We start from the raw sequence: 12862 nt of genomic DNA on the forward strand, positions 1-12862 counted from the left end.
TGTTGAAGCACTTTCTCTTCGACCTTCAACTGTTGGAGCACTTTCTCTCCAACATTCTAATTTTGTTGATGCACTTTCTCATCAACATTCAATTGTTGAAGTACTTTCTCTTCAACCTTTATAATCATTGGAGCACTTTCTCTCCAACATTCCAATTTTGTTGATGCACTTTCTCATCAACCTTCAATTTTTTTTAACCCACTTCTCCGACTTCTAGAGAAGACAGTTCGTTCCTCTTGTGCATATATTCTTGCACCTCTTTAAACTTGCAATAGTTTGTTAGTCCTTCTCAGCATGATTCTTTTTCATGCATATCATTAGCCCAACGTTTGTCAACATCATCATCATTGGCCAGACGGGCGGCATATATGAGTCATAGCCGCCCCCTGCAGCCGAAGCTCTTTGATTCTCTACCAGGATCGTAGAAGCTTTGATACCAATTTGAAGGAAAATATTTTATTTATAAACTCTATGAATCTCTGAATGCACTCTACAATCTCCACAATATAAAATAAATAGCAGCAGACTTATTTATAATAGTATAAAACCTACTTTAACTCAAAATAGGAAAACCTATTCCTATACTAATTTGAGTATAAATCCTAATTGGACATGAATTAAAATATCAAATCCTAATCAATTTTAATTTCTGACAATTTTGGATTATTATTTCCTTTTACAACATAGTTTAAAGGACAGTCTTAATTAAAGTATCATGTGCTATTTACTTCGCAGGTTTGACTATAGACATAAGCCCCACAAGCTTGGAAGATTTTGGTTTGCCAAACAAATTTTGTTGCCTTCGGCCTATTTACGTGTCAGTGCCTCTCATCACTTCAAAGACACGGCAACCGACTTATTTTAATTACTATATTCATCTTGTCTTGAAGAAGAAACAAAATGAAAAACGTGAAGGGATACCTCATTGATTTCATGCTTGACGTTATATTCATTTCCCAAATTTATTGGTAAAGAAGTGACTAGCTGTTGTAAACTTGTCTTGTTCCAATTGGACTGTTGGAGGCATCCTGGTGATGTTGATCTAACACACAAAAGGTCACTTTTTAAGTTCATGTCTGATTTTTGCACCGCCCGACAAGTAGAATACCATTAGGCACGAGATAGCTCTAAATTTTTTGTGTAACAATATCATGACATGTTCAATATTATCTCTTAACATAGATATGTCAAGCTCTTTACCTAGTAGGACAGATTGTGTGATTCCTCCATTCACGATAAATAATAAATAATTTTTTTTAAAAGAAATTTATTCCATTTCGACAAAAGATTCACACAGAATTAAGTTCCATATCCCTTTTGGGGCGGTTGTGGGGAGGAGGGATTCCAACGCCAACAGGAATCACCAACACCAGTGGCGGAGTCAGGACTTTTCTAGAGGGTTCAAAATATAAAATGGTAAAAGGGGATTCAACATTTATTATATATACATAAAAAATAATTTTAATTTTGTATGTATAGTGTAATTTTTTGCCCTCGACGTACGCTAATCCTCTGAGCTACAGGCCCACCCTGTCTCCACTGCATCTGTTCATCGTTCATCCTTCAGAATCATATCACATCACGGATCTGATGAAATAAGATGAATTGAGACGATATTTTCTAAATATGTTATTAAGTTGAATGTATTAACCATTCACCCGTCTCTTATGTCGAAGATTAGAAAGACAAATAATTCCTTCTGGAAAAAAAAAAATTATTCCCCGCATTTATCCCCGCTTCGTTAAATTAGTCTCTTAACTTCAAGAAAATGAGTGCCTCCTCACTTAGGAGGTCACAGTCGAAAGGACTCTGATTGAATATTTTGTGTATCGTGAATGATTCGATTAGGAGTGAAACAAAACTTAGTTTTAAAAACATTTCTTTTTCTTCTCTTTTCCTTCTCTTTCTCTATTTATTTCACAAACACAAAGAGCAGCACTCTGTCACTAATGGTTGCAGGACTAAGACACTTTGGACGTCTACCTCCTTTGTAACATAGACTTGAAGATGAAGAAAAAAAAGGTCACTATATGTTACTCCCTTCATCCTAATTTATGCAGCACACTCCTTTTTTTTTAGTGTGTATTTATGTAGCACACTTTCTTTTTTAGTCTGTTCCGAAATGAATATCACCTTTTTATAATTAGAAATAATTTAACTTTAAAATTTCTCTTCTACCCTTAATGAAATGATTTATAATCACACAAATATCTAAAGTTTGTTTTAGATCACAAATTTTAAAAGTCTTCCTTTCTTTCTTAAACTTTGTGTCTAATAAAAAATGGTGCAACATAAATTAGCACCAAGGGAGTTGGCTTATAGAGAAAAGATCACTGAAATGTTCAAAAGGTTTCAATCTAAAATACTAGTAAAGATTGATAAAAGAACATAAAATGGCAACCTTAATCAAAATCATGGAAAGACCACCATAGCATATCAATTGTAATTTGGCTGATGGATGAATGGTTTCCAAGAAAGAAGCTTTGATTGATTGATTGATTAAGTGGATAAAATGTGGAGGAACCTTATTTTTTCTTAAGCCATTCCCAACTAAAGAGGGGGAGTAATTGGCTAGTGACAAAATGACAAGAAAACTAAAGGTTCCACACAGCCTGCTACTAAGAATAACTAGATCTTCCCATTTCCAAAAGGATCCTGGGCTCGATCTGGTTTAGTGTCAAGATGATTCTTTTACTGTTCCTATATATATGGGTCCGTGTGACTCTCACCACATACGGCTTGCAAAAAGACTCCTAAATTCATCCCCAGCCCTTTCAAACTCTACGTCCACGCACAAGAAGCAACCAAATCTCTGTTCATCCAACCAAGGTACAAAGATCCATCTCTTTCTTCAAGCCGATATTTATCGCAGTAGTTTTCTAGCAAATTCTTTATAGTAGCATTCACCAACGAACTCAACGGATATGGGCTGAAACCAGCCATTCTAAACCGTAACTTCCACTTACCAAGAAGCTCATGCCGCTCCACCCTCTGAATCCCCTCGCATGCGATGATGTTAACAATGTCTCTTGCCAAACAATGCTGCTCAACATTGATCCGCTCCTTATGCTCCCTCGGAAGAGTCACATCGATTGATGCAAACATGGCTGTATAGTAATTTAAAGTTTCAAGGAATCGAGGAAAGAAAGCTGCAGTATTTGTATTAGATTCTTGCTCAACAAGGGTAACCACCTTGGGATTCAAGCTCTTAACCAGCCGTATTAATCTATCCCGGTGATTTTCAGTGCTCACACTTTCGTCTGGCATGTGATGTAACACAAATGCCAAATTTACAGCCAGTGCTTCGCCAGGTCGAATTCCAAGGTTCTCTAGCTGAACATCAGAACTAGATATGGCAACAGCATGAAACTCGAAAGGCACCTTGAAGGACTCAGCAAGCTTAGAAAGCCTCTTGCCAACAATATTAAGTCCTCCTCCACGTGCATAGGCTGATGTAGAATCATCAATACCCGTTATGCGGATATGAGGTGGACCTCCAGGCCGAGCTGCAAAAGCTTGGATTAGAGTAACCCACTGGCTCCCTTGAGCTATTTGGAAATCGATTATATGAACTCTATTTTCATCCTTCACTGCTTCTGCAATGGCACCATTAGCCGACATGTATCCAAATTTGAAGTATGGGCAAATCTCATGCAGAATATGCATGTATGAAAGCAGTTCAAAACTAGCTGGTTCTTTGCATCTTAGAGATCTGTATATGGAACTTCCTGATGCTGCTAACCTTGCTACAAGCCCTTCAAGGATATATGCTCCGAGTCGCTGAATTGGTTCCCCTGATACTGACACCATTTGACGTAACTCTGATATCAACCACTGAGCTGTAAGCAAATCACCATCTGCTTCTGCTTTTGCGCATGCAATAAGCACATGTTTCAAATCCCCTCTAGGTATCGCCTCCATCATTTGTCTCCAACAGTCAATTTCTGGAGAGGTCATACAGCTCGGCAGGGAATTATCAGAACTCTCCAGAATGTCTGAATCGGGTCCCAACATTACAGTTTCCAATTCTTTTAACTTGTGCATGAAATCATTCACGTCATCTATGATGCAGGACCCGCTTACTGGGGAGGTGGAATGTCCATCTGATAAGCATGACTGAGATTCTTGATGGGAAATTGGACTTCCATTTGGAGTGAAGCTGACAGCTGATGCTGTGTTCTGAACAGCATACCTGCCAGTAGGTGAGAAGGACTCCAGCGTGCAATACCGATCAGAATAAGTTTGAACAGAGTAGTTGTCTGCTTCGCTTCGATTAATACTGCTCAGCTGGTTGTCTAACTTTTGAAACTGAGGAAGATAGCAGGCCTCTTCTTTCGGAACAGGCTGAATGTAAATAGTATCAGACATTGCTGACCTACTATATCGCTGTGATGCTTGCATTCAAAAGACTGTAATTGCCTCTTCTATAGATGATGTATGCAATATTGTATATGTTCACAAGGGCCTTCAGTGTTCCTTTATAGAGAAACCGAGCTCACAAACTGAGCAGAATAAGGAAGTGCAACAAACCGGTGGTAAACCACGACACCCTACACAAGACAATTACTTGATAAGTAAAAGCACCAAAATAAGAGAATAAATGAAATCAGATCATACCAGAGCACGAAAATTCAAAAGATGTCGCGTAAGTACATATCATCAGAAGATTAAGGCAAAATAACAACATTAATGCAAAAAGAAGGCCGAGAAACTAAAAGATAATGAAACCTTGTAAAAAATTAGCTAATACCAGGAAGAAAACATATGTTCACTTCTAAAAGGCAAACCATAATAAACTATTTTGACTCCCATAAACATCAATTTAGATTGCCTTATGTCTCACAGGCAGATTATACTTGTCATAACTTTTTCCCCAAACTAATTATCCGAGTTATCTAATTCTATTAGTCAGTTGGTTCATAAACATTGTCCTAGGGCGCGTTTGGCTTAGCTTAAAAAAAGCAGTTTATAAGCTGAAAACAGCTTATATGGCTTATAAGTTGGGCTACCCCAACTTATTTTTTTGAGCTTATTTTAAGCACAAAATGACTTATAAGCTAGCCAACCAAACACTCAAAAATGCTGAAAACAGCTCAGCAACTTATAAGCTAAGCCAAACGGGCTCCTAGTTCCATTATAAGACCTGTTTCACCCACCCAAACAGTGTACGGAAAGGGGGAAGAGAGAACAAGAAGTCGGAAAGGCCACTTTTGTCCTATCCATCAAGAAAGCATTCAAAAGTCAGACAAATAACCAAGCTAAACACCGACTTCCATGTTTACCAGCTAAGATACCACCTAAAGTAATCTCATATTAATTTATACTCCCTTTGTTTTAATTTATGTAACCATATTTTCTTATTAGTCTATGCAAAAAAGAATGACCTCTTTCTATATTTGGAAAAAATTTATCTTTATGTAATGATTTATAGTCATATAAAATATATGTTACTCATCTAACCTCACAAGTTTAAAAAGCTTTTTTTTTTTAAGACTCCGTGCCCAATATAAGGGTTCACATAAATTAAAACTCAGGGAGTATTATTAACAGCGTTCACCGTCAAATATTTGAAAATACTTAGTAAATTAATCAAAGGCCGCTAGATGCTCTGTCTAGTGGTATAAATTCGCCCCAAAGAAAAAAACCTGAAGCTAAACTAAGACCTGAAGATTTCCCTCAAACTGAAGAAAAATACTGAGTAGGCGTTTGGCCATAAGAATTATTCACTTTATTCCGGATTTTTTTTTCACTTTTCAGCGTTTGGCCATAAGAATTCCGAATACAACTTGAAGTTGTATTCCGGAATTCCAAAAACTTATTTTTCAAAAAAAATCACTTTTTTCCCTTTTTTACAACTACATTTCACCAAAAACTATGGCCAAACACAACTCCAACTCCAAAATTCCCAAAAAAGTGATTTTTTTTTTTTGTTTCTATGAACAAACGGGGCCTAAGAAAGATTGCAATTTTATCCAATTGTAGGGAAAAAGACTAAGAGAAATTGAAATGGGACAGCAGAGCACAAAAGCCTATGGAAACTTTGATTAGAAATGCAAGAACAAACTGGCTTCAAGTTTTCTCTTAGAAATTCCTCAAATTGTAGCAAATTGCATCTTTTCCAGTTGCAGAAATAAAAGAGGCAAAACTGAAATGTTTTAACATATCTTACATGCAAGAAGAACTTACTTCAAGTTTTCCCACAAAATGACTGCTCAATTGTAGCAAAATTCTCAGAAAAATAGCATCTTTATACAATTGCCTAAAGAAAGAAAGGTATAGGAGCACACACAAAGACTTTGAATAGAAATGCAAGAATAAACTAACTTCAAGTATTCCTCAAAAATTCCTTAAATTATATTAAAATTCTCAGGAGAATTGTATATTGCAGAAAAAAAAAACAAGTGAAATTTTGAAATGGTAAAACAGAGCATACCCACAAAGACTTTTGAATAATTCAAGAATGACAACTTGAACCTTTCCCTCAAATAACAACAAAACTCTCAGGAAAATTTGCATCTTTATCCAATTGTAGAAAGAAAAGAAGGGAAACCAAAATGCAACAAAATAGATTTTGAATTGAAATACAAGAATGTAAATAAATCAGTAGCTGGTACACCAACCTTAAAACTGAAGAGTCCAAGATTCTGTTTTCTTCTTTTTTGTTTTTGTTCTTTTAAAAATATCTTTTCTTTCTTTATTACTACAACTCAAAGAACTGTTTTAATGTTTGAGAGATAGGAATTCATTTCATTTCAAGTCTTATAAAAAGGTCAGGTTAACAAAAAAGCCCTCAAAGTCAGTGAAAAGCACAAGAATGCCACTAAGGTTTATTTTATAGTATTAGTTTGTGTATACAATACAAGTGGCCTAAATTACTCGTATCTACAATTAAATTAGTGGGCAAGTTGAAGAAGAAAAGAACAAACGTCCAAGTGCTACTTGAAGGGTTGTACTTACCATTTGATTGGTTCTACTGACTGTTACTCGGTCAGTTGCATTTAAAATGGGGCAAGTTACTCATTTGGCTGGTCCACCAAAAATAATTACATTAGCTAACCAAATGTATAAAAGGGAAAAGGGCTTGATTTACTCCTTACTTTGAGGAAAAGGTTCATATTTACCTCCCGTTATACTATCAGCCCATTTATATCCTTACCGTTACAATAGTTGAAACATTTGACCCTAGTTTTAACCCCCTGTCCCCTGATAGTATAACGGGGGGGTAAATATAACTTTTTCCCAAAGTAGAGGGGTAAATTAGGCCCTTTTCCCTTGGATTGCCGATTCTTCTATTTTTAGATAATATTGCAGATTTCCTAACTAGTTCTGATTTGCTAAAAGAACAATATACACAATAATTTTATGCAAAAGTAAGACATTGCTTCATCCAAAAGAAGGTTTTACAATGGACATATTATAACAACAATTTATCCAAACGAGGGCATTACATTACATTCATCCAAACAAAGGCATTTAAAACAACTTCATGATAATATTTTTCAAGTTACACCAAAAACATAAATGGGTCAACTTTGGAAGACAAAGTAACAAAGATGTGGATGGTAATTATAGTTTCATTGGCACTTTTCGTGGGTTTCATTACAGCTCCAATGATGAAGTGATTGCCCTTACGAGACTAGTATTTATGTTTTTGGTGTAACTTGAAAAATATTATCATGAAGTTGTTTTAAATGCCTTTGTTTGGATGAATGTAATGTAATGCCCTCGTTTGGATAAATTGTTGTTATAATATGTTCATTGTAAAACCTTCTTTTGGATGAAGCAATGTCTTACTTTTGCATAAAATTATTGTGTATATTGTTCTTTTAGCAAATCAGAACTAGTTAGGAAACCTGCAACGTTATCTAAAAATAGAAGAATCGGCAATCAAAGGGAAAAGGGCCTGATTTACCCCTCTACTTTGGGAAAAGGTTCATATTTACCCCCCGTTATACTATCAGGGACAGGGGGTTAAAAATAGGGGCAAATGTTTCAACTATTGTAACGGTAGGGATATAAATGGGCTGATAGTATAACAGGAGATAAATATTAACCTTTTCCCAAAGTAGAGGGGTAAATCAGACCCTTTTCCCTATATAAAAATATACAAATAGCTTTGATGTATATTATACATTGACTACAAAAAATATATATTTAATGGCTATTTATGTCAATTACTCTTTAAAAATAATCTTAATTTACTTTCATATAAAATCTCTATCCACTTCAACCTTCATGATTGGTTTCATAGTGTTTTCAAAACCAAACAACATATTAGCAGTAATTTTTTGGGTGGTTTTGAATTTTGAGATTGGTTTGGGTCGTTGCCCTAATTATAGATTTGGTTAATGATTTATGAAATTGTGTTCCATCTCTTTGTATTAATGAAATTGATTTATAACCTATTGGTACTAGATTCTGACATAGTATGGATCAATTTGTTTTTATACTCCCTCCGTTATTTTATTTTATATGAAATTATTTGATTGAGTATGAAACTAAAGACTTTTTGATACATACAAAAAAATTGCTTAAAATTTATCGTTCAAATATATCATGATATTTTTGTTTATACTAGTCTCTACAAATATGTTTTGCACATTATTACCTATTAGTTTATCACACAGAAAAATGTTAGGTAATGTTACTTGTAATTACATTATATAACAAAAATGTTAATTAGACATTAAACTTAATAGTGAGGTAAAAAATGTTATTAGAAAATTTTAACGTTCCCAATTTTATAATAACACTAAGGTGCCGTTTGGCCATAAAAATTATTCACTTTTTTTTGGATTTTTTTTTCACTTTTTTCACTTTTGAGTGTTTGGCCATAAATATTCCGAATACAACTTCAAGTTGTATTCTGGAATACCAAAAATTCAAAAAACTTATTTTTTCAAAAAAAATTCACTTTTTTAACTTTTTTACAACTACATTTCACCAAAAAATACAATTTCAAAAACTATGATCAAACACAACTCCAACTCCAACTTCAAAAATTCCAAAAAAAAGTGAATTTGTTTTTTGTATCTATGGTCAAACGCCTACTAAGTTTTCAAGTTCACAATAAAGTCCATCAACATCTTGGGGAATATTTCATTGCTCAACATTTACTATTTTAATTTTGTGCTTTCATAATAAATATAGATAGATAAATATTACTATATGGGTTAAATGATGCAGTTTAAATTCTAGGTAAAATTGCATGAATCTTTATCCAATTGCAGAAAGAAAAGAAGGGAAACTGAAATATAACAACATAGCGCAAAAGAAGCCACAAATTTTGAATTGAAATACAAGAATTTAAATAAATCCAGTAGCTGGTACTCCAACCTTAAAACTGAAGAGTCCAAGATTCTGTTTTCTTCTTTCTTGTTTTGTTTTTTCTTTTAAAAAGATCTTTTCTTTCTTTATTACAACTCAAAGAACTATTTTATAATGTTGAGAGGGTGACAGAAGAAGCAGAGAATTGTTGAATTCAAGTGTTATAAAAAGGTAGGTTAATAAAAAAGCCCTCAAAGTTAGGGAAAACCACAAGAATGCCACTACGGTTTGTTTTATGTCAATGTACTCCTAACGTACTAGTGGCCTAGAATACGAGTAATCTACAATTAGTGGGCAAGTTGATGAAAAAAACAAAAAGAAGAAGAAAAGAACAAAAGGTGGGCAAGTGTGCTACTTGAATGGTTGTATTTACTGTTTGATTGGTACTACTGACTCTTACTCATTAGTTGCATACTTGCATTTAAAATAGGGGAACTTACACATTTGATTGGTTGGTCAAAAATAATTACATTCGCTAGCTATATATATATATAAAAATATACACAATTATAAAATATGTATATTTTATGTATATTACACATTGATATAGTATTAAAAATATACATTTGCTGGCTATTATTGTGATGTGCAGCTATTTATGTCAATTTCTCTTTAAAAAATAATCTTGAGTTACTTTGATATAAAATATTTATCTACTTCAACCTTCATGTTTGGTTTCATACTGTTTTCAAAACCAAACAACATATTATTAGCAGTATATTTAACATGTTTGGTTTCGTATTGTTTTCAAAACCCCATCCAATTCTCCAGTACTCAAATTGTCCTCCATTCCCCCATCCAAAATGGACTCCTATTATCCTTGTGTATGGCCAAATTAAGTAGTAAGTATAATGTTGAAGATGCCCACTTCAAAGCATAAAGGAGGATAGATTAACTCCGTTTTATTAAGACAAAAATTACAGACTAATAAGAAAACCATAATAAGCACTAAATAAATTCGTAATTAATTGTTGTCTTAAACATTTGTTAAAAACATGATAAAAGTTAATGTCAGAAGCTTTAAGGCATCTCAGTGATAGTATGTTTCTAAGCTACATCAAAGATGAGATGAAACAGGTACAACGAAAACTGTCAATTCTTATTTATGTCGTACAATTAAATCTCTCTTTAATAACAATCTCATTTGTTCGGAGATTTTCTGTCTATTATAGTGATTGGTTGTTATACACATATAATAACATTTGATAATTTTTAGATCTTACTTGACTATTATATACAAAAGTTACTCATAAAACATTTTTTTCTAAAAGAACATTTTTCATGAAAAATGAATTCCGTGTACCAAACGCACTTGCATTGCATATCTTGTTAATTGGATCTGTCACTCTTTAACTATATTTTGATCCTCACAAAAAACGAGCTGCACAGTCGATCTCATCAATACCATTAACATAAATTGATTTTGAACGGCGCGGCTAGTTAATAGGGTGATCCCTCGTGAAGATTAGGGAGTGTTATTCTCTGGTAATATATTCGATCACTTGTTGTTTTAATTTGTTCCTTGCATGAGATAATAAAGATAGATCTGTTGTAAATATCCCAACTTGGTGGATATCCATTAATTTGGAAATATCCCAAAATATCCCAAAATATCTCCTTTGTATGTTGCTTCTATAAATAGAATGCACAGATGCAATGTCAAAAGGGCAGAAGTAATAGAATTTGATATCTCTCTACATATTCTCTCTACATATTTCTTCTGTGTATTTACTTCATAGTTTTATTTCATATCAAGATCAAGTAACTAACGGTTAATGTTACTCGAACCATTAATGAACAGTCGTTGTATCCTGCTATAGCTTAAAAAACCTTAAATAAACAGTATTAGTAGTAGTTATTAATTACTAGCCCAAAGCTTTGAATGAACATGGAAGTACGGTAACAAACGAACGTAATGCGTCTTCTTTGGTTGTTAGTGCAATTAAGTGTAAAACCTACTATTAATCTAGACCAAAGGGTATAATTTGCCAAAGAAGAAAAAGTTGAATCCATATTGTGTATCTACCATACAATATTGAAAGGAAATGCTCAATAAGTTTAATCATTTGTACAAAACTCTTCCAAATCGGACACTCAACGTAGCTCTAAATTAACCAAATTGCTAGCAACACTTTCGGTTACTTGTCTAGCTATCCATTTTATGCGGAACCAGGTTTTTCGAGTATTTAAAATATAAAAAAGTAAATATATAAAAAAGTTTGAAGAATTCAACATATAATATATATATATATATATATATATATATATATATATATATATATATATACATAAAAAAGACTTATTTACACTATGTAATTTTCTAACAAATGTTAATTGACTCCCGATGGAGAAGAATAGCTCTGCCACTGCATTTTACCCTTATGATGGTAACGTTTTCCATTCTTCACATGAGAGGTAAAAAAAAGTTTGTTCAAATTATATACACCGTCAGGGAACGAAAATTTGACACCATTAGGTCATATTTTTACTTGTTATAGTAAAATAATTTATATTTTTTCAAGATAACAAATCATATATTTTAGAGAGACTTACTTATAAATATTTTTTGAACAGCGTCATAGTATAACCAAATACATTAACTATGGATATAATTATATTCTCTGTACTTACTTACTGTAATACATTGAACATTGTTAAAAATGAGTTATTATATGACTTGGACGTCATAGATATTGAGTTGTAACGCGTCATATATATCCAAGTTGATTTTTGTCTTAGGTCAGACTAAAAAGTTAAAATAGAACCAGAAATAGTTTGACCGCGATATACTATGAATATTAAAGTATTTTTGTCTTTTTCCCTCCAAAAGAATTTACTAGGAATATTACTCCCTCCGGATCAAACAAGAGTCTACTTAGTCATCTACACACCCCTTAAGAAAATATTAATTTCTAAATAAAAATAAGTAATTTGACTAAACTACCTCTAATTAAATAGGCATTGAGATTTGATCATATAACACTTAATAGGGACAAATATGAAAAAACAAGGTTAATTCTTTCTTGATTTGCTAAGTGGACTCTTTTTTTTATTCAAGAGAAAAAGACTAATTTATTTATTTTTATCCGGAGGGAGTATTATTTTTTCTTATTTATCTTACCAACGGACTCCCAAGATTTTAACCCAAGTATTCATTTAATTTAACTGGGAGCACAATTTGTCAAGTGACAAGGAGGATGTTGACTTCCAATTTAAATGACATAGGAAATGGAAGGCTCTTATGCGTCATTCACGTTGAAAGATTAGTCTTCTCTTTCTCATAAATCAGAGCTAGAAAGAAGGGTTAATTAGGTAAATATAATTTAAACTTTGTTTAAAAAGGAGACTAACGAGATCAGAAGGGTTAATTAGGTAAATATAATTTAAGCTTTGTTTAAAAAGGAGACTAACGAGATCAGGAGACTAACGAGATCAACTTGTACTTTGACCAATTGATTGGATTTTAGCTGGAGTAATGCTAATTAGCAGAAATCCAAGAAACAAATTAACAAATTAAGATTTTCAAGGGCAAATG

General features: G+C 33.2%; 1 protein-coding gene across 2 annotated transcripts; it reads right to left on the reverse strand.

Moving 5' to 3' along the window:
- Nucleotides 1-2466: 2466 nt before the first annotated feature.
- On the reverse strand, nucleotides 2467-6779 carry LOC132640988 (scarecrow-like transcription factor PAT1). 2 transcript variants are annotated; one of them, XM_060357823.1, is made up of 2 exons: nucleotides 6621-6779; nucleotides 2467-4550 (listed from the first exon to the last, which is right to left on the reverse strand). In XM_060357823.1, the coding sequence occupies exon 2, from the start codon at nucleotides 4399-4401 to the stop codon at nucleotides 2782-2784; it is 1620 nt and encodes a 539-aa protein (XP_060213806.1). In that variant the 5' UTR covers nucleotides 4402-4550; nucleotides 6621-6779; the 3' UTR covers nucleotides 2467-2781. The 2 variants fall into 2 exon arrangements, with proteins under 2 accessions (XP_060213806.1, XP_060213808.1); XM_060357825.1 differs by lacking the exon at nucleotides 6621-6779 and adding an exon at nucleotides 6434-6591.
- Between the last annotated feature and the right edge of the window lie 6083 nt (nucleotides 6780-12862).

This window comes from Lycium barbarum, chromosome 5 (assembly GCF_019175385.1).
Source record: "Lycium barbarum isolate Lr01 chromosome 5, ASM1917538v2, whole genome shotgun sequence".
Lineage (NCBI taxonomy): Eukaryota > Viridiplantae > Streptophyta > Magnoliopsida > Solanales > Solanaceae > Lycium > Lycium barbarum.